This window comes from Embiotoca jacksoni, unplaced genomic scaffold, assembly GCF_022577435.1.
Source record: "Embiotoca jacksoni isolate LCO1_2020_lvr unplaced genomic scaffold, fEmbJac1.0.p SCAF_14, whole genome shotgun sequence".
Taxonomy (NCBI): Eukaryota; Metazoa; Chordata; class Actinopteri; family Embiotocidae; genus Embiotoca; species Embiotoca jacksoni.
The window spans coordinates 775,491-798,086 of record NW_027185274.1 but is presented as its reverse complement, the minus strand read 5'-3'; the positions used below and the strand labels follow the sequence as shown (position 1 = coordinate 798,086).

At 40.8% G+C, this 22,596-nt stretch overlaps 1 protein-coding gene across 2 annotated transcripts in view; it reads right to left on the bottom strand.

Annotated features, from left to right (window-relative positions):
- LOC138196966 (alpha-2-macroglobulin) overlaps positions 1-22,556 on the bottom strand; it is a 34,273-nt gene extending 11,717 nt beyond the window's left edge. Inside the window, exons 1-23 of one of the 2 annotated variants that reach the window (XM_069147366.1) lie at positions 22,357-22,556; positions 19,928-20,105; positions 18,820-18,976; positions 17,184-17,236; positions 16,381-16,401; positions 14,889-15,057; positions 14,693-14,777; positions 13,987-14,107; positions 13,740-13,854; positions 13,541-13,650; positions 11,690-11,845; positions 11,220-11,456; positions 10,687-10,750; positions 10,158-10,303; positions 9,882-10,031; positions 9,114-9,380; positions 8,011-8,098; positions 7,796-7,913; positions 6,280-6,505; positions 4,990-5,116; positions 2,067-2,188; positions 813-864; positions 28-111 (exon numbers count right to left, since the gene is read on the bottom strand). In XM_069147366.1, coding sequence (XP_069003467.1) covers positions 28-111; positions 813-864; positions 2,067-2,188; positions 4,990-5,116; positions 6,280-6,505; positions 7,796-7,913; positions 8,011-8,098; positions 9,114-9,380; positions 9,882-10,031; positions 10,158-10,303; positions 10,687-10,750; positions 11,220-11,456; positions 11,690-11,845; positions 13,541-13,650; positions 13,740-13,854; positions 13,987-14,107; positions 14,693-14,777; positions 14,889-15,057; positions 16,381-16,401; positions 17,184-17,236; positions 18,820-18,976; positions 19,928-20,105; positions 22,357-22,439 — 2,929 coding nt within the window. In that variant the 5' untranslated portion in view covers positions 22,440-22,556. Of the gene's footprint in view, positions 1-27; positions 112-812; positions 865-2,066; positions 2,189-4,989; positions 5,117-6,279; positions 6,506-7,581; positions 7,742-7,795; positions 7,914-8,010; positions 8,099-9,113; positions 9,381-9,881; positions 10,032-10,157; positions 10,304-10,686; positions 10,751-11,219; positions 11,457-11,689; positions 11,846-13,540; positions 13,651-13,739; positions 13,855-13,986; positions 14,108-14,692; positions 14,778-14,888; positions 15,058-16,380; positions 16,402-17,183; positions 17,237-18,819; positions 18,977-19,927; positions 20,106-22,356 lie in introns of both variants that reach the window. The other variant, XM_069147365.1, reaches the window with a different exon arrangement.
- Between the last annotated feature and the right edge of the window lie 40 nt (positions 22,557-22,596).

Sequence of the window (22,596 nt, the reverse complement as noted above, 5' to 3'; positions counted from 1 at the left end):
GGAGTGTCAACATGTAGCGTCACTAACCCAGAACTGAGACGGATGCTCTGGCTGATCCAGCCACAAACATCTCAGGCATCAGAAGAGAGACCTTCTTCTCCGCTGGCCCCTCTGGTGACAAAGAAAGCACAGAAAATGACATGGAAATAAAATTTGCTTAAAACCTCTTGTCCATCATCAAGTCCATCAAATAGAAGTATTCCTTTGTTAAATATAAAATAAAATCAACTGTCATTTGGGATGAAGTCGGCGTCATTGTTTTACACGTAGTTTGGTTTTACTTTTCAAAGATTTTTTGCAAAGTATCAATGTGTCTACTTAAGTACATCGTGAAGTCTTTTATTTTGAAATTAAATGATAGGCTGACACTTCTTCTTCCTCACGAACAAATGTTTCTCCGTTTACTGTGTCCATTCGTTTGAAAGTTGTCAATTTTATTTAAAAGTTGTCAATTTCAGGCTCTGCGGGGGGGGGGGGGGGGGGGGACTCGTGCAGAGCCACGGCCAAACAAAACTGTATGCATGCCTTTAATAAATGTAAACGGTGAAATCTGACTCAACGGTTTTTCTCTGACATGCTGGACAGTTACTACAAGCATCCGTTTCATCTCCAATCTGACCAACGCTTCTTCTCAGCGATGAGCGGCCAGTAAGAATCAATCACCCTGAACAACGGTGACGACTTTGACCTTCGACCCCGACGCAGGTCTCTGTGACAGACGGTCTTATCGGGTGTCCGACGCTCCAGACCGAGGCGCTCACATTACAGATGCCGATACTTTTACTGATGCTCTGATACCCGTGAACACTCACCTGCGGGACAGAGGAGGGCGTTGTGACTGACCATCTGGGGGGTTCCTTCAGCCTTGTGCAGAGAGATTAAGAAACAATAATGTTAGTGAATGATATTGATTTCATTACGTTCAAACTGCACACAGCGCTGACGAGCTCGTCTAAAAGTGTGTGAAATATCACGTCGGTGAGACCGAGCGTTACACTGGGTGAACACCATGAACGCACACTGCAGGTGTATTTGGACTCTCGCGTCAGTATTAGTTGATCTTTCAACAAGCTGCGAGTTAAACCCTCATACATATGAATGGTGAATCACATATCTGTAACCAAGTAACATTACCATTCATTAGAGGTCCGATTTCTGTCCAATCTCATGTTCACTGGATGCAAAGCCAATTATTCAGCCGGTGTCATTCAATACTGTGAAAGTGAACAAGAACAGTAAAACCAAAAAGTAAGTGGAAGTGACGAGCTGGAAAAGAGCGAGTGGAGGATCTGACTGAGAACCAGAAGACGCTACGCCCGCCCACCTATAGCAGAAACCTGACCTCACCACAGGCCCGTCACAATCAAACCAGACACGCCCACAAACATACAGCTCTTTGAGGCCTAATGTCTCATTAATGATGGAAAAAAAAAATGTAAATGGACCACCAAAATACTGAACAGAAGGAGGGACTTTAGCGAATGACAATAATTACTTGACTTTGTATTTCATAAGAAAAGTTGAATGGGAGTCTATGGAGCCGGAGGCTTTTTTGGAGACACCCCCTAGTGGCGCTGCTGGTATTGCAGTTAAAGACACTTCTGCATTGGCCTCATTTTTCCACACAGAGGCTACATCCACTTACATATACAGTCTCTGGCCTACAGAGGTAAACTGCAGAATTGACCAATAATTCAATATAATAAAAATAATATTTTTGTTTCATCCATTGCTGTAGTTTGCTTTTACAGTTTACCATCAAAACGCATTGTGGGTATTCTGCAGGTCAGACAAACACATTTCCTTCCTCTTAAACATTTGCAAACCAATTTCTTTGAATTTTCATTCATTGGTTACATTCATGTTCGATTGCACTCTTCACTGCTTTGACTCTTTGATTACCATCACCAACTATTCATCAGTGGAACGGGTTCAAATGGCAGAAGCAAAGGAGCAACTCCGTTTTGTATTTTTGTAGGTTCTGAGAACTGAACCCAATCACATCCAGTGGTATTAGACACAATCTGCAGCGTTGACGTTCGCGGTCATGTCCGACTGTCACTGACCTCCACCAGCAGCGTGCGGATCACCGTGTCGATTCGGCCCGTGTCGGGAACAACGGCCACCTCGTTGCCACACAGTACGTCCGTCTTCAGGGCCTCAGCGCTGACCTTCAGATTCACCTTACCTGTGTGCACACAAACACACGGCCTCATTCCATTGATTGGCGCTCTCTTCCCCTGTCACGCCATCACATTTTGTGTGCGGAGGCACCACAAGCCTCCAATCTGCTTTTCAAATCCAGCTCATTATCCTCACTGTTCCTCCATCCCTCCTCTCTGTGTTTTCCTTCCTCTCCCTGTTTCCCCATCTTATTCACCCTCATTAATCCCTATTTGTTGCCTTATTATACTGTCTCTCCCCCGTACGGCTCTATCTCCCACCCCCTCCCTTCATTCCGTCACAGCCCACAATCCTTCACACGGAGGACAAGTACAGATCACCCCCCGGGGGAGAGGTTTCTGAGTGTTTCGTCAGAGATACTACCTGACTTGTTAGTACAAGTGATTGTCAGCATTCCTCTAAGGGGGAGTTAGAGGAGTGCAATTTGACATTCATCAGAGCCTCGTCTCCATCCCTGCTGATGGAGGCTGATAGAAATCCTCTGCTTTCAGGCCAGGCAGCGTTACAACACCAGGCGCCTGTCTTTGCTTCAAGCAGTGCAGACGCAACGGCTGTCAGAGTCCTTAATAAGGATTAATTAGCTTGTCGTGTCTCATCTTTCACTGAAAGTATAAGATTGTATCAGACGGAACAAACAACATCGGTGTTTCATTTTTAAAGATGCGAAAATTGAAAACAGTCAAATGTGGGAATATCTCTGGCGATGAGGAGCGCTGTGACCCGCTGAGGTGGTGTTCAATCAGTGGACTGGACTGAGGAGAATAACTGTTCCCTCATTTGAATTTAGAAGAAATGTATTTAAATGTAAAGCTTTCAGATTAAAACTTGAACAAAGACATGAAAAATGCCATGCTGGTTTTTGCAAACGTATTTTAAATTACTGCTGGACATTTTGTAAAGCACAACTTAATGTGCGTTTTGTATTTTTCAGGTAGCACCATTCATTTTTACAAAAACAAGCAGGATTAACCTACTCTTTATGTTTTCAGTTAATTTTTTTTTTTTTTAATCTTATAAATGACAACCACAATTTTCAAGAGCCAAAGTTTACATATTTAAATTGAATGTTTGGTTTGACAATTATCAGAGCTCCAAAGATATGTAGATTTTATTATGAAATTATTACGTGTATGGTCATTTTAAAAAACGTTGCAGCTTCAATCCACAACCTAATAAATGTGAATTTGATTTTAATGGGGAACAAAACGCGACCTTTGCATTTTTAAAATCACGGCTCAAAGTCCGCTCAGCTGTTCAATCCAAAATATTTCTGAGGCCTGAACATGATGAAAACAATTTTATATTCTGGACGCTTTTCCCACATTTGATTTACTGAACTGTTCTTTTAAAATGTTTGTAATCGTTATACACTGAGAAACACTCGCGTGAGATATCCTCTCTGTAAATGTTCTTTTTTGAGTCCATCATTTTTTTCTTGGCTTTATATAAAATTTGAAATGTTCCCAAAATTCAAAAGAGCAAAATACAGAAATCTAGTTTCCGATTATCATCACATGTAATTTGTTTCAGGTAAGGATAAAACCGTCTCCTACTGATATAATATATTTCAGAATGTGTTCTGCCTTGGTTGTTGTTTTCAGTGGTGGAAACATATTTAGGACCTTCAGTTACAGCAAATAAAAGGAGCAATGACACAATGTAAAAGGTTCGTCACTGCAAGTAAGTTCCTGCATTCAAACTCATTTCATGTCTTTACATCAGTGCTTGAAATGGGCCGGTACGCAGCACTACTTTTTACTCCTTTGGTGTATCTTGACTTTTTCTCAGGCTTTTGGCTTGTGCTAGACTGGATTAGCGGGAGGAAGGCTCTGCTGTGATTGGTTGTTAAATTGGGGGCAAGGATTTAGGTTAGGGACCAGCTGATTGGCTGTGAAGTTAACGCATCTGTGATTTGTTGTTTCACATTCAATCACAGAAGCGTAGAGTTTAGACCATGCTTCCCTCTGGCTGATCTAACGGTTGATGTTAAATTGGATCAGCCAAAGGGATGCACCCTCCAAACTTTAAAGGTGCTGATTGGTTGTTTCACTGTCAATCCACCCTTCACTAATCCTCAACCTTCCCACTGTGTAACAACCAATCACAGGCAGTCCGTCCAATCTAGCACCAACTGTTCCAATTTAAAAGCCCTCGTTTCAAATTAAAATCCCTCAGGTATTCCAGTCATTAGATTAGATTTGGAACTAGTCTTGTTAATGTAATAATTGTAATAATGTTCATCCCCTTGATTAAACATCACCAACATGTGATAAAGGGAAGTACTGGCACTTGCATTTTTACACTGCGAGCATTGATTTACAAACTGTCCGGTACCTTTATTTATAGCAGAGCAAAATGCTGTATTTGGTAATCACTTGAATACGTGCTTTCCTTAACTGGAGGATTTCAAATCAACCTGTATTTTGAGCAGCATCATTATATCAATTGAAATCATAAATAAAACAATACATTATGTTCTTTGTAATGAACAGCATATTTCAAGTCTCTACATTTTGAACTTGCTGCTGCAGTGAAGAGACAGCGTGTTTTTTTTGTTTTTTTTAAAAAAAAAAGGTCTCCATAGACAAAGTCAGAAAAATACTAAAACACTTGTATGCATTAAAAAACATTAATGTTCCCATCAGTCCAAGACCAAAGGAACCTACGATAAAATCTAATTGTAAAAGTTCATTGCATCATATCAGAGGTGAGTGACACTGACTGGCCTTAATAATTTGCAATAACATATTTTAAAGTGAAGTGTTACTGAGCCAGCATTATTTCTGGTCACCTGACTGTCAATACCTAGGGCGGTTGGAGTCACAATCCATGAGAAGGTCCTGCTCTCCTCGCCGCACAGACATATGCTGTAATGGCAGCCATCGCAGTTTCTGAAGGTGTACTGGTCGGAATCAGCCAGCATTACCTTCACCTGCAAACAGAAACAAAACAGACAAAAGCTTGGTCTCGGAAATAAATATAAATGCACAATACAGTAATGATAGAACACCAGTCAAAAGTTTGGACATACCTACAATCCTGTGAAAAAGTATTCAACACCCTCCCACCGGATTTCATCCCTGTTCAATCCATTTATCCCTTGGGTGGACCATTTTCAGAAGCATGAAGTTGACTACAAAGTCTCACCAGTAGTACATTATGCCAAAATCAAAAGAAATTCCAGAGGAGACAAGGAAGAAAGTGACTGAAAACCATCAGTCTCAGAATGGTTATGGCTCTGGGACGCCACAGTCAGAGACATTAAGTGGAGAAGACTTGGGACCACAGTGGACCCTTTCCCAGACACGCATGAAGTCATCCAAGAAGTCACAAAGAATCCAAGGTGAACATCCAAGGAACTGCAGGCTACTCTTATCTCAATAAAAGGTCAGAGTTCATGACTGCACTGTCAAAAGGACACAAGGCAAACGTGGCCTCCATTAAAAAGCACAAGGAGAAAACTACCGCTAATCCTGAAGGCCATTTTTGCGACACCAGGATGACGCTTTTGGGAGAATGTTCTATGGACTGTTCGGAAGACGGAAGTACCGTTACCAAACTCAGAGTTTCATAAAAAAACATTTACTGGTGACACTGTTAGTGATTTATTCACAATTCAAGGTAACACCTAACCAACATTCTGGACCGACACACCATCCCATCTGGTTTGAGCAAACAATCACACAGACGAGATGGTTTGGGATGCGTTTTAGTGCAGAGGGAAGGAAAAGAAGCGAACGAGCACTCAGACTATGAGGGAACTCCTTCACGACTGTTGGAAAAGCTCCCGCTGATGACTTCATAAAGCTGACTGACAGAAGGAAGGGAGAGCAACGCTGCCATCAAAGCAAAATTTACTACTTTTGATTCCTTTGATATTCTGCTTTTCTTAATTTTTTGCTTATTACATAGATCTGTAAGTCAATTCATAATTTTGATGTCTGCATTACAGTTTTATAACATAGATCATTTTAACATATAGAAAAAAAAAACTTGAATTGGTAGGTGTCTCCAAACCTTTGACTGTTCTGTATTATTTCAATTTCACAAGGGCACAAGTAAATGAGTAGCATCTGGAAGAACTTGAATATTTACCATAATGCATTTGGAGAGATAATTGAAGACTGTGGCTTTGAGTGTGAACACCTCGCCTCGGATGACAGAGTAGGGCAAGGTGAGACTGACAAAAAACGGCTGGAAGACTGTCAGTCCGGTGTTTGGCGCCACACCGAAGCCCACAGAGGAGACGCAGAAGGCTCCAGCGGCCCACTTCGTGATGGTGTCCGGGACCGTCTTCTCCACATTCACCGACCCGCTGTCTCTGTACAAACAGACCAGCGAGAGTAAAATCTAAATCCATCTGCAGCTGATGACATATCATGTGCAGTTGGTTTTGGGGGTCTGGAAAAGCTCCATTCTTTGGGACGTTTGACTGGTCAGTAAATATTACTGGACAATGTCCATTACTCATTATTAACTGCTGATGGATATGGCTAATTCTATTAGACTGTATGACCAAGCTGCACATACCTCTACCAGGAATCAGAAAATGGGACAAAAATATGATGGCACAAGAGAAAAGCTGGAGATAATCATTAGATTCCTCCTATGAGGATCCTGAATGTCTGCTCTTGACAAAAATATATCTGAGTATTAAATGGATTACCAGGAAAATAACAGGAGAGTTGCTCAAAACAGCACGATGTTGGCATCATTGGCTCAATACTGCTAGTGTGGCAAAAACAGATCATTATAAATGATATGGTGACCATATGACAAGCAGGGAAATCAAAAGCCAAAGGTCCTGAAACCCTTTCAATAAGCTTCTCTGCGGGATGGACGCTTACATGAAAACACATTTTTCTCCCTAAATTAACAGTTTTGGTTACTGCACAGACAGTGTCAGATCTGTAGGTCTTAGACTGTTGGTTTGACTTTGGCTCCTAAAATACAACCCCCTTTCCAAAAAAGTTGGGTTGCTGTGTAAAATGTAAATAAAAACAGAATGCAATGTTTTGCAAATTTTTACACATCAGTCTGTAAATATTTGGGAACATAAAGACCAGTTGCTGGAGTTTTGAAAATGAAATGTTGTCCCATTCTTGCCATATATAGGATTTCAGCCGCTCAACACTTCGGGGTCTCGATTGATGCATTTTTAATTTCATTATGTGCCAAATTTTCTTAAATATGAGCCGGGTCTAGACAGCAGACTTTTCTACTGCAGCCATGGAATTAAAATATGTGCAGAACGTGGTTTGGTATATGCTGCCATTCAGACAACATACATCTACTTAAACTGAAGATTCAAACTGCACATTCTAGCAAACACCTCCTCTTTCCTCCACAACCTCCTAAAAAAAATGCACTGCTTTGATAATTTTCATATATTATTACCCAACAGTAACTAGGTCCCAGATCCAGGTCTCAGGGAAGAACGTTCTGATGATCTCCTTTTTCTCTTCCTCTTTACCTCTGAGCACACCACCGACACTCAAAGGCATCATGTTGAAGGCCATAGGAACAGGAGAGTCTAGGACATCTAGGACGAGCATGTCTTGGAAAACAAAACGGGACAGAAAAAACAAAATTATTACACGTCTTTACTTACCCAACAGAAATGAGCTCCCAGATCCAGGTCTCAGGGAAGTATGTTCTAATAGTCTCCTTGGGCTTTCCAACATCAGCATCGGCAACTTCGAAAAAATCTTCCATCTCTCCAGAACTTTCTGCAACTCAATGAAGTTTATAGTATAACGGTAGTTTCTTTTTCCGAGGTAAGTATCAGTAAATAACATAATACCAGCAGCCTACCACACAACGTACCATAATCATATTCGATGCCATGCATCCTTTCCAGGCAGTTATATGGTTTTTTCACATCAGAGTTGGTCACAATTTTGATTCCAATTTCCTAGAAATGGACAGAGAGAAAACTCAATAAGGGATAGTGAAGTTGAATATGATTCAATCATTACTGATGATGAAAATGAAACAAAAGATAATCTATGATTACATTACTTTAAATGAGGATTGAATCGGTAGAAATACAAAGATACAGTTAGGTATTGATAGATACAGAAGGGACAGAAATAGAGATAAAGAATGAGATACTGTAGAAATAAAGCAATAGAGATAGAAAAAAAAAACAGAAAGACATCAACAGATAGAGATATAGCAATAGCAAAAAGAAAAACAATTAGAGGCAGACAAAGAGAAAAATGCAAACAAATCCGGAGATAGAGGTTGAAACAAAGAGAAAAAGAGAGACAAGAGGCTAGCAAGTGAAATGAAAGAGACAGTAGACAGAATTAGTAGAGTTAAAAATGATAGAGTTAGGCTGCGATCAGACGACAATATATTTGTCTGTCACATTCTCTGTCGCCATCTCAGATTAGGCAGTCAATGTGCCATAAATTCTTTGGGTCTTTGTGGGGAGACGGGCGGCACTACAAGGACGACCCGGACCAATCATCTTTCCCGTCCGTGCATGTCATTTGTGGAGAGGGTCAATAAGTTGTCGATCATGGCTACAGAGGTGTGATGCCAACGGTCCTTTTGCCATGTTTACAAATGGAAGCCAGAGAGCATTCTGTCATTCTATCGAGCAACGTCACAAATAGAAGTAGGCAGCTAATAGGATAAAAAAAAAAAAAAAAAGGTAATTCTAGAATTTTCATCGGCGTGTCGTGTGGTGTCGCAGACGCCGCATCGCTGTTCGTCAATGTGTCACACGACAAGGCCCCATTTGCCGTTCAGGACGATCATATTTGGGCCCGGACACTAAACTGGGGCTGAATTAGTGCAGTCTGAGCCCAGCATTAAATGTAGAAAGACAGATTGATAAATAAACAAATGAACACAATGAAATGCAAATCGTAGATCAGGTATTATTGCCAATATCTCAATTAAAAAGGATGAATTTCTACTTTAAATATGCTGTAGACATCATTCTTCTGATTGGACTGTCCGAAGTAGACGGAGCTCCTGGTTCGGCGAGCTGCCAGAGTGTCCGGTGCCCGTGCAGGTGATGGTGCTGGAGTTGTTGGTTGTGTTGTTGGTTGTGCGGGTGGGATTTCCAGCTCTAGTTCCGCCTCTGGTTCTGGCACCGGCACGGGGAAGCAGGGATACGGCTCAAAGTCGTCAACATGATAGACGTATCCGGACAGCTTCTGGACAGGCAGCTGGCTGTACACCTGCACAAACACACTGCTGTGCATGAGCCCGGGCAGAACTGAATTATATACAGTAGTATATGCAGTCAGATAAACCCAGCTCTCAAAAGATGATAACATTTTAAATCCATTGATGAAATAGGCCCAGAAAAATAAGGTATACACTCGGTGGGTCATTGCATATATTAAAGTTAGAGAAACTGAAAACCACACCAGGTTACAATGTCACCTGAAGTGAGTTGAATGGGTCAGTCTTGAGACAATGACATTAAATGGGAGCTGAATCCACCAGAAATACATGTAATATTAAAAGTCTAACCAAAAAAGGAAAGCAGATCTGCTGCTTAAAAGTTTTGGTGCGAGTGCAAGGCTCAGGCCTGAGTTTGATGATAAATTACTTCCATGTCCACTTCTCCCAACTACAAAGCGAAGGCATTACGCTATTTACAACATGAATAGGTGCCAGGTGCCAAGGTGCCAGTGGAATACGTTAACATGGGTCAAAGATGATCGGTGTCGTACATAGGGAACAGTGATTTCCTGCTCGGCCTTCAGCAGGAGGACGCTCTGGTCGATGGCTCTGACGGAGCAGATGGAGCCCGGGTGAGCCTGCAGACTCAGCGTGGTCTTTTCCGCTGGAAGCTCCTGGAGGGAGGAGAACTTCAACGCCACCTGCACAGGAGGCACAGAGGGGGAGAGTCACTAGTTTGGTAGCAGATTAGACGAGGTTTGTCTGTCCTCCGTGATTAAACGTCTTAATATGTTATTACATAGATGAAATACTTGCAGGTTAGCTACCTTGTTATTGAGGCAGAGCTGAACGGGGAAGTCCTGGCTGTCGGCCACAGCCTCTCCACTGGGCATCACGGTGTAGACCACCACCTGGGCAAACGGTGCCAGATTTGTCACCTGACTGAGGGACACGGACAACTCTCCTCTGTTGACTGAGGCACAAAACACAAGGAGACGAGAAGAAATTTGGCATGTGGCAGCATGACAATTAAAACACAAGTAATATTCCTTGTAGCTATTATAATGAAAGTGGTCACAGGCACATAATGTGTTAAACTGCACTTTGTGCGTGAAGCAGAACATGAAGAACTTCATGACGAGCGGATGTCAGCTCGTCGTGAACCGAATGTTCAGAGCAGTTTGAAGCCTGAGCTTTTCCTCAAAAGGAATTACTTTTACTTTATTATTTAAAACGTTGTTCACATTTAATGTGAACATCTGACATTGGAACATAATTGATGATGGAAAATATAGAAAAGCATAATAGGTCCCCTTTGAGGTTAGCCCTCGTCTTAGTTGAAACACGAGTTTATACCTGTTCCTGCTTTAACAGCCACGGGGACACAACCATGTTCGACAATTGAACCTTTGGACTGCACCTAGAAAGAAAGACAACGCAGACAGAGAAATTTATTCACGAATGTTTTTTTTGTTTTTTACATTAATGAGGGAAGAATTCTCATACATTTTTATACACAAATATTTTACATAATTCGGCCCACATCATTTCTGCAAGAAGCCATTTCAGAAACGATAGGGTGGCCAAATAACTACAATTTAACACTAGTAACACTGGTTGTATGATGCATGATATACATGCTTTAAAAACATTTTGGGTGTCGCAGAAAATAAAATTCTCATAATAAAAGTCTGGTGTTTATTCACGTTCAGTTAATAAAAACAAACCATACTTTACAAACCACAGCATCTTCCCAAATTACAAATGCCCAGATATATTTCTAAAAAAAATATAAATAAATCAGCAAGATAGTGTTTCACTTACCGCTGAGTTCAAGGTCCGCTCAGCGCCTGACACTCAAATACTCACAGTAGCCAACAACCACGTACCAGGTAAAAGAAGTCGAGGACTTCCTGTCCAACTTTTAGCTCATCCCCCTGGATGATGTACTGAGCTCGCACTGCTGCATCCGTGTCACAGGACAGCTTCCCTCTGACCTGCATGAGCTTCAGAAAGCTGCTGCTCTTGGAGTAAAACGCCATCACGTGGTGGTGGGCCGACCTGAATTCTGGCCTTCGCAAATTGGGTGCATACGGCTCAGTCTCCAGTGTATTTTTAGAGGTGGCCTGTTGAGGGTCAAAGGTCAAACTTTCCACACAGACATCAAACCTCCATCCAAAGACTGAAGGCCAGTGTGAGCCATCTTCAACATGATAGTACAAGGAGTTTAATTAAACATTGATTGTGAAATTGACGAATACTGAGCTGGTTGTTAATGAAACGATTAACAGGATCGACTCCACTAAAACAAACAGGCCTTCTGGGAACAACAAAACAACAACAGAGAGCAGTCACTGACCATCAGAGACACCTGGTCCTTCCACAGGGACGTGTCCAGAGAGAACAGAGCCATGCCTTTGGTGTTTGTGGTGAGTGTCAACTTCTGTGAGTCGCCGGCGGATAAGTACACTGGCTCGTTGGCGACCGGCATTTTGTCTGCACCGACCACTTTGACCTGCGAACAAGTCAGGAAATAGAGGCAGGCTTTCAGGATGTATCGAGACTACAAGTTCACCATTCCTCAACATCATTAGGATTTTGCCACTCAAATATTCCAGTCTGGCTAAAAAAATTTAAATTTATTAAAAAGGTAAAGGTCCTGATCATTAAAAGATTAAAGCGAAAGGTTTTTAATCCCTCGAGATGTATGAATGAGTTCGAAGGCTTATCTTCTGGTTAAATGATTAGAAATCATCCTGTGGGGAACATGAAAAAGAATTTCATGGATATCTGGCCATAAACCACCAAAATATCTTTGCATGGACTTGGTCAAGTGGAAATATTGATATATTAGTGGCAGAAGTAAAAACGAGAATCCCCAAAAACACAAGGATTCACTTTCTGGGGACCCTCAATGATTACATCTTATATCAGACGAGACAAAACCAGGAATTAAAATCCTTTCCACTGTTTGGCTTCTGACCTGTACGGCAATGAAACTCATTTGAACTATAAGTGCCAACAATGAGCGACTGCATTGGAACATAGGTGGTTCTTTGACATTAAACCTAAAAGGTACAGGCCTGTGCAAATACACAGCCTCGTACACAAGTCACACATTCAAAGGCAAATCTTAAAATGACTTAAAAAAATGTGCACTGGTAGCTCATTGATAGACACTTGCTCAGCTGTTTAAATCTGTCAATGATCCTCATGACTGGAGCTCCGCCATTACCAAGCTGCCATCTCAGCAACGATGTTGAAATAATCAAAACATAAATTTGGGCATATCATGCTATCGTTATATTGTGCAGGACGCTTTTGTAATGAAATCTCATTTTATCTAAACTACACCAAATGTTCACAATGTTAAAAACAATATATATATATATATATATATATATATATATATATATATATATATATATATATATATATATATATAAATAAACAGCAGCTCTTTCTACCAGCAGCCTTTCACATTCAGAAATGTAGTTAGCCTTGATTAGCTGCAGCCTCGCATGCAAACGACGGAGTCTGTATGTGACCTTTCCACACATTTCTACTAGAAACAATGACAACCTTCTGACAGCAAGAAATCTTTTGCTTATAAAATTGAAAAAGTCCAAATAGGGAAATAGTGTGCGTCTTCTTAAGGAGAAAGACAGGTGGTGTGTTTTATACGCATTTTCCATTTGCATATAAAAACCCTGAGTGGAAAGGCCAAAAGTCAAGAACGAAACTTTGAACAATACAAAACAAAATAGAAATGTTATGCTGATCTGAGAAAAATAAAGTTTGGAAACAGATCTGTGTAGGCCACTGACTAAACTGTAACTCTTCTCAATGTATACATTTAAGAAAAAAAAATTCTGCATTTGTTTTCAATGTTTGAGCTTCAAATGGAGCTCTTTTAAGTTGCGTAAAATAATTGTGTCTTCTGTAATGTTTTGAGGGAACCCAACAGTGAAATTTGTGCTACTAGCAGTTCATCTGAACAAACCAAAAACACTAATATTTGCATTAAAAGGTGTGTTGCTGGTGGCCCCTGAATTAAATGAGATACTGAAGACTTTAGGATTCATCTTCCAGGCTGTAAAGATGTCAGTGCGAAACTTCAACAATTGCCAAGATATTCTTCTAAACCCCCAAAAATCATTGTGCTGACAGCAGGCTACAACTCCCACTGGTCGTCAATGAGACTGATTACCTTTCCCTCAAACGGGATGCCAGGCTTGTACGCCGCAGGAACGTCCTTGAAGGTGACAGTTCTGATGCGAGTGCTGAAGCTGGTCACCCCGTTGCCTTTAAGAACGACCCCTGGATGGTCGTCAACAGACAGATCGCAACTTGTCACGAACTGGTGCCGCTAACTCGGAGAACAGTATCTGACATTCAAATCAACCTACCGGTGCCGAACTCCTCCATCTCAGCGGTCACCTCGAAGCTGTCAGCGTATATGCTCTTATCGAGGGAGAAGTCGGCCATGTTCACGGTTTGTGTGGCACATCCACTTTTATCCGTCTGAGACAATAAAAATTTTTTTTTAAAAATTAAAAAAAAACAGAACAGGGAATTTCAAAATAAAACAACTGAGAACTATTGAAAAGGGGCCGATATCACAGCAGGTGACATTTTTGCGTCCAGGATACTCACAGTCATTTCATAAGTCTTGCAGAGGTCTTTTTCTGGTGGGCCTGTAAACCAGTAAAACTGGTTGATGCGTCGACAAAACTCGACCTTTACCGAACCGATAACTGGCTTCCCATAGGTGTATCTGTAGGAGACGGCATAGGGACACAGAGATGTTTCCAAGGAAATGACTGGATCATTTTGTTAATAAATCAGTCTACTGTATACATCTCCTTGGTGTTTGTTTTGACACAAAACTTCAATTGAATTATATTTTTTTTGCACTGTTATCACACACCCTCAATAGATGCCATCAAGGCTTCATGAATGTTTGGTTGCGACTCCACCCGTGTCTTCACTGGTTATACGATTGGTACAATATGTAGTATTTTGTTTCACTTTCAAAAACCTTTTAAATTTCCATGTTTCATCTGTGATTTGAAGCCCGTTTTATCAACATGACTCTGTACATTAGGTCATATATTGGCCAGGTTGTTACTATAACTGCTGATTAATTTACCAGATTGTAAAAACTCAGCTATTAGTGTTCCCACAATTGGATCCATTAAGGAGAGACCTCAAGACCCCTCGTTTGGGAATACTGTATGCTTTTCAGTTTGTCCTTAAAAGATGGCCGCTTACAGCTGAAATAAACACATTTCTCTGCTCTAAATATCATTAGCACTGCCAGCTGCTGTCCGCTGCCAGCTGCTGTAGGTGGAACACTCACTTTCCACAGATCTGAAGCGTTGCCTCCCGATCCAGGATGGTTATCACACTAGGCAGGTGAACCGTCACTTCATACTTTGGCAAAACTAAGAGCAAAAAGGAAACCGAATCAAGCTGTGAATTTACATTGAATTCATTCGGGATCACGTTGTTAAAATGACTGTTCTATTTCTTCATATCATATAATTGCACCACACCGTATTCCTTGATGTCAAACGTGTGTGATATTTGCTCTCCTTTGTCCGTCAGGGCGGTGATGGTGTAGCTTCCTTGCATGGCCTCCGGGATCATGGGGTGTGACAGATCGAGGATGCCGCTAACGATGGCCCTGTCCAACCACTGGGCAATGCGATTCGAGTTGGGATCCTACGCACAGTAAAGATATATGTATTAAAGCCTCCATTGTAGAATTGTTCAAAAATGTAAGCGGTCGGTCTATGAGCAGGTTTCAGCCTGTTGCCCTCAGGGGGCTCCTGCACAGTATTATTGTCATACGATCAGTTTTGGTCCTCACCGCAGGGGGTCAAGGTCAAAGTCACGCACCAAAAAGTCCTACACATTAAGGATTTACAATGTTGGTCTCAAAATACATAAAGCATGATACAAATGATAAAATATTACAATTTTGTAATATTTGTCCCTCCATGAATCTTGGCTTTCTGAAAGAAACATGCATCAAAATCATGTCTTGGTATATACAGTATGCATCTATTCTATCTACAAAATGTTAGAATATTCATCCTGTACTTGGGGGCGTGAACATTGATTTATTCCATCACATTTGATTTTGAGCCATTAGCTAGCTAATAAAACACCTAGACGAGTTATTTTAGAGGACATCAGCTGACAAGTTTTCAAGTCCACTGCCTCTGCATGTAAACATTAAGGAAGGTGAACAGTCCTCTATAGTTCTGCATTGTTGTGGTTCTCCATGAAGTTACATAATCAGGCTCACTTGGACTCACTCACTTTTGAATTCTATCAATAAACAATTTGATCCAATCTGCATTGAAATGACAACAACATGCCTACTCAGAAATGCCTCATATTAAACTGCAAATGCTGAGACACATACCACATAACCACAACTTCGGCAGTTTGACCTCATGCAGGTGTCTCATAATCATAATGTTACAATGCCCTCTCTTTACATCCTCATTTCCTGCCAGCGTCTGCTCCGTCCTCTCAAATTAAAAAAGGCAACAATCCCAAATAAATTCCTCACAAAAGGTTTTGCTTTCAGCAAGTTTGTGGGAGTTAAGTGCATGTATGGTGGTGACGGGTTGGAGAGTCCTCCCCAAAGAACATTTTAGGTTTTTCCAATTCAAAATATGAAATTTCATATAGCTTTTTACGAAACCTGTGACCAATTTTCACAAAAATCTGAAAAGCCCAAACAAATAATAAATAAACACCCAAAAACCTTAAAGACAAAACTTGCTGAAGGATTTCACAGGGGCTGAACTACAACCATTTGATGGGGAAAAGTCATTTAGTTTGTTTTGATCCACTCCACAATGATTTTACATTCATTCAGCTTAGGTAGTGCTCAAAATGCCGTATAATGGAAGAGAATAACCTGGCAAACGGAAAGCCACGAGTCAGGAGTTTACGGGGGGAGGGGGGGGATGTCAATGCCTCATCACTTCCCAATGCACATGAACTGTTACCATTTCAAGTGTTTCTTACCTGGAGGGCAACCTCTTTGTACTGAAAAGAAAAGAAGAAATAGATTAGCTGCACAATAAAACAATATATTATAAATCACATATCAATGTTTTTTTTAGTGTAAAAAAAAAGAAATGAAGCTCTACTTAACATTTCAATAATTAGTATTCATGTAATGCTGGATTAAGATTTAACACCTTCAGCCCAATAATAACTTGATCAAAAAGTGGAGAATGGAAACACATTTTAGTGTTTAGGGTTTTTGTGTATGGAATTATGAAAAATACATAAATATTTTTTTTATTGCAGCTCAGATGAAGTGCTGTGAGGTGGATGATGCCTGATAAAAAAAAAAAATAAATAAAAAAAGAGCTGTCTTCATTATAACCAATGGGATTTATCACTTTCTAGCAAGCTACTTTCATCATGTGATATATTTGAATGGATTTCACGTTCACTGCGTGCGGTCATATTTTCATCCTCTCATCACACACACGGAAAAGGCCCTGAGCCGGTATTGATTCAGATGTTTGGGTCAAATGCAGTGTGTGCCAAATGAACTCTGACAGCATGTTTATCACACAACTCCACACAGCACTTCACACCCACGCTGTCTTCAAAATCAACAAACAGCCCTAGTTTCACCTCCCACTCTCCTGAACCAAAATAGACCTCGTTCCTTAGATTCACTGACTGCTGGGTAGAAAAAAAAAAAAAAAAATTCACAGCAGACTGCAAAGTTCACTGCTTTAAATTACTACACACATTGTACAATATGACATAGATCTGGTTGGACAAAAATAAGTTAAAAAAATAAAACTTACCACTCGAGCCACAGGGATGAAATTGACATCCATGGAGACAATCCGGAACTTAACTTTACATAAGGAGATAAACAATTACCATTGCTGCAGTCACTTACGATTACACAGGAAAAGTCATACATAATATTGTAAAAAAAGAAAAAAAGAAGCATATAGTATACATTTAATAAAACCCCTACAGTATACAGCACTTTTGGTTGTGTAGAAGCTTATTGGATCAGAAGGGAAACCTGCTGAATTGTTTAAAGCACCAAACAAAAAAAACATAAAAAAGGTGTAAAGTTTCTGACGATATAGAAGAAGGGAACCAAAGACGTTTCATAAAACCAGTGACACCAAAAAGATGAAGGAGTTGCAGGGAGCAACAGTTTATGATTTACAAGGTCTTAAAAGAGGTATTCCAGCGGTTCAGTACAGACGGTCCATACAGCTAGAAGACTTATGAGACACATTTAAAAAAACAAAAACAAGAAAAGGTCCAATTTAAAGAAGTAGAGGTCGAGATATCCTTACCTAAATTCCTAGTATGGGTCAAAGATCTGAAAATGCTAGATACATTTCCCATAATGCAATGCTGTGGAATTGGGTATTTTTCCTAAGACTCCCCCTGCCTCAGTTTTAAAACTCCTTAGAAAGTGAGGCTGAGACAACCCTAATGATATCACAATGACATCCTCAGCATTTCTTTTTCCCCTCTGACAAAAAATGAACAAACGCCCCTTTAATTTTTAACCTCACTGCACCAAAGGCAGGTCAATCATTATCTCTAATATCTGATTAACTATGGAATTATTTTCAGAAGGAACATCAGAACACCAAATTGGAGGAAGTCAATTTAGCAAATGACAACAAAATGACTCCTCGGAAAAATGTACCGAGTTTGTATTTTATAAGAGAAAGTCAATGGTACACAATGAAGCCAGGGCCCTCAGTGGTACTGCACTTTAAGAAACATCTGCATTAACTTGTCTTTTCGGCCCTGGAAGCTGCATTTATTTATAATAAACAAAGGGGGGGGGGAATTAATGACAGAAGCTCTTGAGTTGCATTATGGGATGTGTAGAATCTAGTATTTTGGGGTCCTTACAGATAAAAGACAGCTGTTGTAATTTCAAAAGGTTCTTTTTTAAATGTGTGCCTCAAATTATATCTTTAAGTTAAGTGCAATACTAAAGGAGTGATATACCCCTTTAGTATTATCACTGATTTAATTTTTTTTTTTTTTTTTTTTTTTTTTTTACAGTAAGTAAGTATAAGGTTATTATACTTAGCAACACAATATTGATGGTTCCAAACATTACACAGAGAAAAAACACTTTCTCCGCACTGGATATTTTTTCTAGTGAAAATAAACAGCCTCCACCAAGAACTCTTGAGGAATCACCATTCTTCTATGTGCCGAATATAGACATAATTCCTAAAGTTGTCAAGTAGCGGCTCAGCATTATGCAGATATGATAAAGTAGTCCAAAATTGTGCAAGTACAGCTGAATTGATAAGCAGTGCAGAGAGGATGATGTGGGCAAAGTGAACAGCACAACTGCAGCAGAGTTTTCAACGAACTCTACCACAGCAGGAAGCTCCGACGCTTCCACACATCTTCCAAGTGGACTGATTCCAAACATGAGGCACCTACCAGTCTGTCCAGGTTTGTAGATGGGTTTATCAGTCTGGAGGACATGGAGGAAAGCAGGAGGCTCAATTTGGACTTTGGTCTTCTTGCTCATCGATCCACTCTCACCCTGAATCTTGACACCAATGGTTGCCACAGTTGTGCTTCTCACCGTAGGGACCTGCAAACACCAGCAAACACCCGTCTGTCAGAGAGGACTGGGAGATATCTGAATGCTCAGTATGAAAGGAGGGAGAAAAGCAAGCAGGAAAAAGGCTTTTGAGTTTTGTTTTTATAACCAGGGCCACAATGTGAAATAGCTCTCACCGATAATGGTCGAGAATAACCGCTTGAATCCAGCTGAGCTGAGCAGATATTGAGCAACAACAGCCCTCTTCCACAAGGTTAATCATGAACTGCCATCATAGTTGTATAGCATATGTTTCCACTTGCTAATGGAGCAGCTATTGCATAACAGGGACTGGAAGCACTTCTAAAAAAATTCAAAAGGGGTGTTTTTTGGTTGTTTTTTTCAGATGCGTGTGGTGAGACTGAGAGTAAGGGGCAGGAGGGGGGTTTCCAGAGGAATGCAGGTAGATAGCCAGCCTTGGGCAGAAAGCAGTCTTTGTTTAGTTGCAGAAAGACAAATGGCAGACCAGTGCTGCAGCAGGGCCAAATACTGGGGAACGAAGTGAAACTAAGTGCTATTGTCACAGAGTTGATTGGGGTTGGCGGGTCGTTCCGCATCAATGTGAAGCAAGGCCCGCAAGTTGCGTAACAGTGAGCAGCGGTGACAGAAACCAGCGCAGTAATTTACAGAGACCCATTTGGGTTGACAGCCTCAGTCATGGCGCCGGCTAGATAACTAGGTACATAATGATGCCAAGATTTGCGCCATTAGTTTGATGGACAGCGATTAGAAGAGGAGAGGAAAGTACACTGTGCTTGGAAACCACATGGATTCATTTGATCCCTACAAACATTTAAAGTTTTAGTTCTGGTCTATTCTACTTCACTGCCAATTAAGCAAATGCTAGAAAAAAAAATAAAAAAATGTTTTACTTATTTGTCTGAATTATGATATCACATGCTTATCTGCAGCTTGTCAAACTGTATTCATGTTGCGTCTGACCTGAAAGTTTATGCAGCGGTAGAAGTCCTGCTTGACAGCTTCCTCTAAGATGACGGTGTCAGTGCCCTTGTTGAGGGTGATGGTCAGAGTAACGGGCTCCGTGGGGCCGTGGATCTGAGCACACAAGGTCTCCTGGTTCCCTCCTGTCACACGGGAGCTCACAATCACTGCAAAAATACTGCAGGTAGGAAAAGACAGTAAAAAAAAAACGTTGGAAAAAAGATATTGATCGGTACAAAACATTAAAAGAAAGAGAAACAAAAAAAGAAAAAAAACAGCCCAAATGGATCATTTCTCAAATTATTATTTTTGTTTTATGAATACGACAGTTATTCTTATGTATTTTGTAATTGCGATAAGATATGAGGTGCAGGTGACAAACCACAAAGAATAATCCTCAGGTACATGGAGCATTTTAGCATCTTTCAGCTCCATGTTTTGTTTTTCTGGAACTATAAATGCTGTTTTTGCTTCACTATCACTTCCCAGACAGGATTGTTTTCCTCCTAAACCAGCCAGCGCCGCACCCAACAGTAAACAAAGGTATCTGGCAGCTCGCCTGATGCTACATTCAAAATGAATTTGTGAGCTCGTGGTTAAAACATGGGAAGTCATGCGCACTGTGCTTGGTGTTCAAGTAGTGATGTCATAAAAACACCGTTGCCAGGCAACAGCACCCCAGACAGTGTCTAGAAGCCCCAGAGGCCAACTTCAGAGAAAAATATTTCAAATGTTGAACTTACAAACATCAAATGGTCAGAAATACGAGCGCCAATAAATGATAATATTGCTCCCTGTCTGTTGGATACTTGAAGACATGACTGCTCCAGCTTGTTTCTGCTCCCACCAAGTGATCCAAAAAAATATTTTAAAATGAGCTGCTGCAGGTTAAATGGTGGCAGAAGTCAGCATTTCTAATCAAACACCTTTTGTATTTGTGCAGAGGACCACCAGAACACTGATGAGAAGGGGTGAATTAAGCAAATCCCAACACAATGACTTGAAAAATTTTACTGACTTTGTTTAATGGAAGTCTATGGAGTGAGAAGCTTTTTGGAGCGAGCCCCTAGTGGCCCTTGGTGTTGCACTTCAAACCCAGAAGTTACATTGATTTCTTTATATAAAATCTATAGATGGAACAAATAGCTTGCCCAGTTGTTAGTGTCATTGCCATAGCAATGGCCATCCATGAATTTGGGGGGTGACCTAGCTTCTAACAGAGTGCTGAGCAGAGGGTAGATTCTTTTGGCTCTTAAGTTCAAACATCAACAGTCTTTTCCTAGAAATGCAGACTCCACCTTTAAAATGTGGAAAAGGAAGTTGGTATTTCTAGTTAATTCTACTTAAAGAGAAAGTAAAGTACTTTTTAAATATTTGCCTTTGAAAACTACCGCAGCAGACACTAGATACTTTTAATGCAGTTTTACATTCGGCCTACTTCTATTGGATTTTGAATGAAGGACATATTGCTTGATATTAGAACTTTAAATATCAGAGTCCTTTCACCTCTGACAAACACATGCAAATCAATATTTGGAACAGAGCTCTCTTAAAAACGTGTTTTCCATGTAAATTGGACATCTGAGACAGCCATGTTATCTAAATTCAACTAACCACTCTGCTGGATTTTCTGTGTTGGAGGCAGCTTGGCACATAGCGGCCTGCTGCTGCCAATGAGAACTAAAGGACACATTTAATTGAGTTTTGGGTGGTGCTGCTGAGAATATTGATGCTGTTTTTGCCAGAGAGAAAGTTACATGATGATGGAAAGTAATTTGACTTTGATAGTAAACTATGAAAGGCATTTGAGTCATGATGACTACAGTTGAGATTCACAACATAGGTCAGCAGGTAAGTCAATATACAGACATAGAGAGTTACTGACTTTAGAAATAAGAACCAATCATTTCTTAATAAACAAAAAGAAAGAAAATAAAAAAGTCAGTTTGGCCTTCCAACATAAAGGCAGCATCATGAAAACCTTTGATCACCGCTTCACTTGATTCAGATCATTTTAGCAGATTTGAGCAGTTCATTTAATCAAATGGGGTTAAGTCATTGCAGATGGGGCACATAGGCAGGCACGCACGCACGCACACACACACGCGCGCGCACCCACTCACACACCCAGAAACACAAACACAGTGGTGGGACTGTTTCTTTTCTGATTGCATAACAGTGTCTTGAGGCCAACCACTGGACTTTCTGCCTCACCAGTGGGACGTTGCAGTGTCTTTGGTATCAAACTTACTCCAACATGAATTCAGAAGTAGGTACAATGCAACTTTTTTTTTTTTTTTCCCCAAACTTCAGCACGTGCAGCCGCTTTACCTGCAAACCCCATCGCGTGCATTGACGCGTAACGCGCACACCAAACTTTAGCAGACAACACCTTGCGCAGCAGCTTAAAAAAGAACTAGTTTACTTACGTGTCATTGAGGTGGGCCGATGTCGCAGTTTGCAGGAGAGCTGATGTCAGTATGGCAGCAAACATTTGGAGGACAGGTGCCATGTCTGCAGAACAGAACAGAGTCGGTGCTTTGCAAGCAGTGGAACAACACGAGCGGACCGGACTGCACCGGAGGAGGACGCACTTCCAGCCTGCTACCCACACTTTGGCCCGGACTCAGAGAGAGACAGTGAGGGATGTGCACGGCACAAAGTTGCTC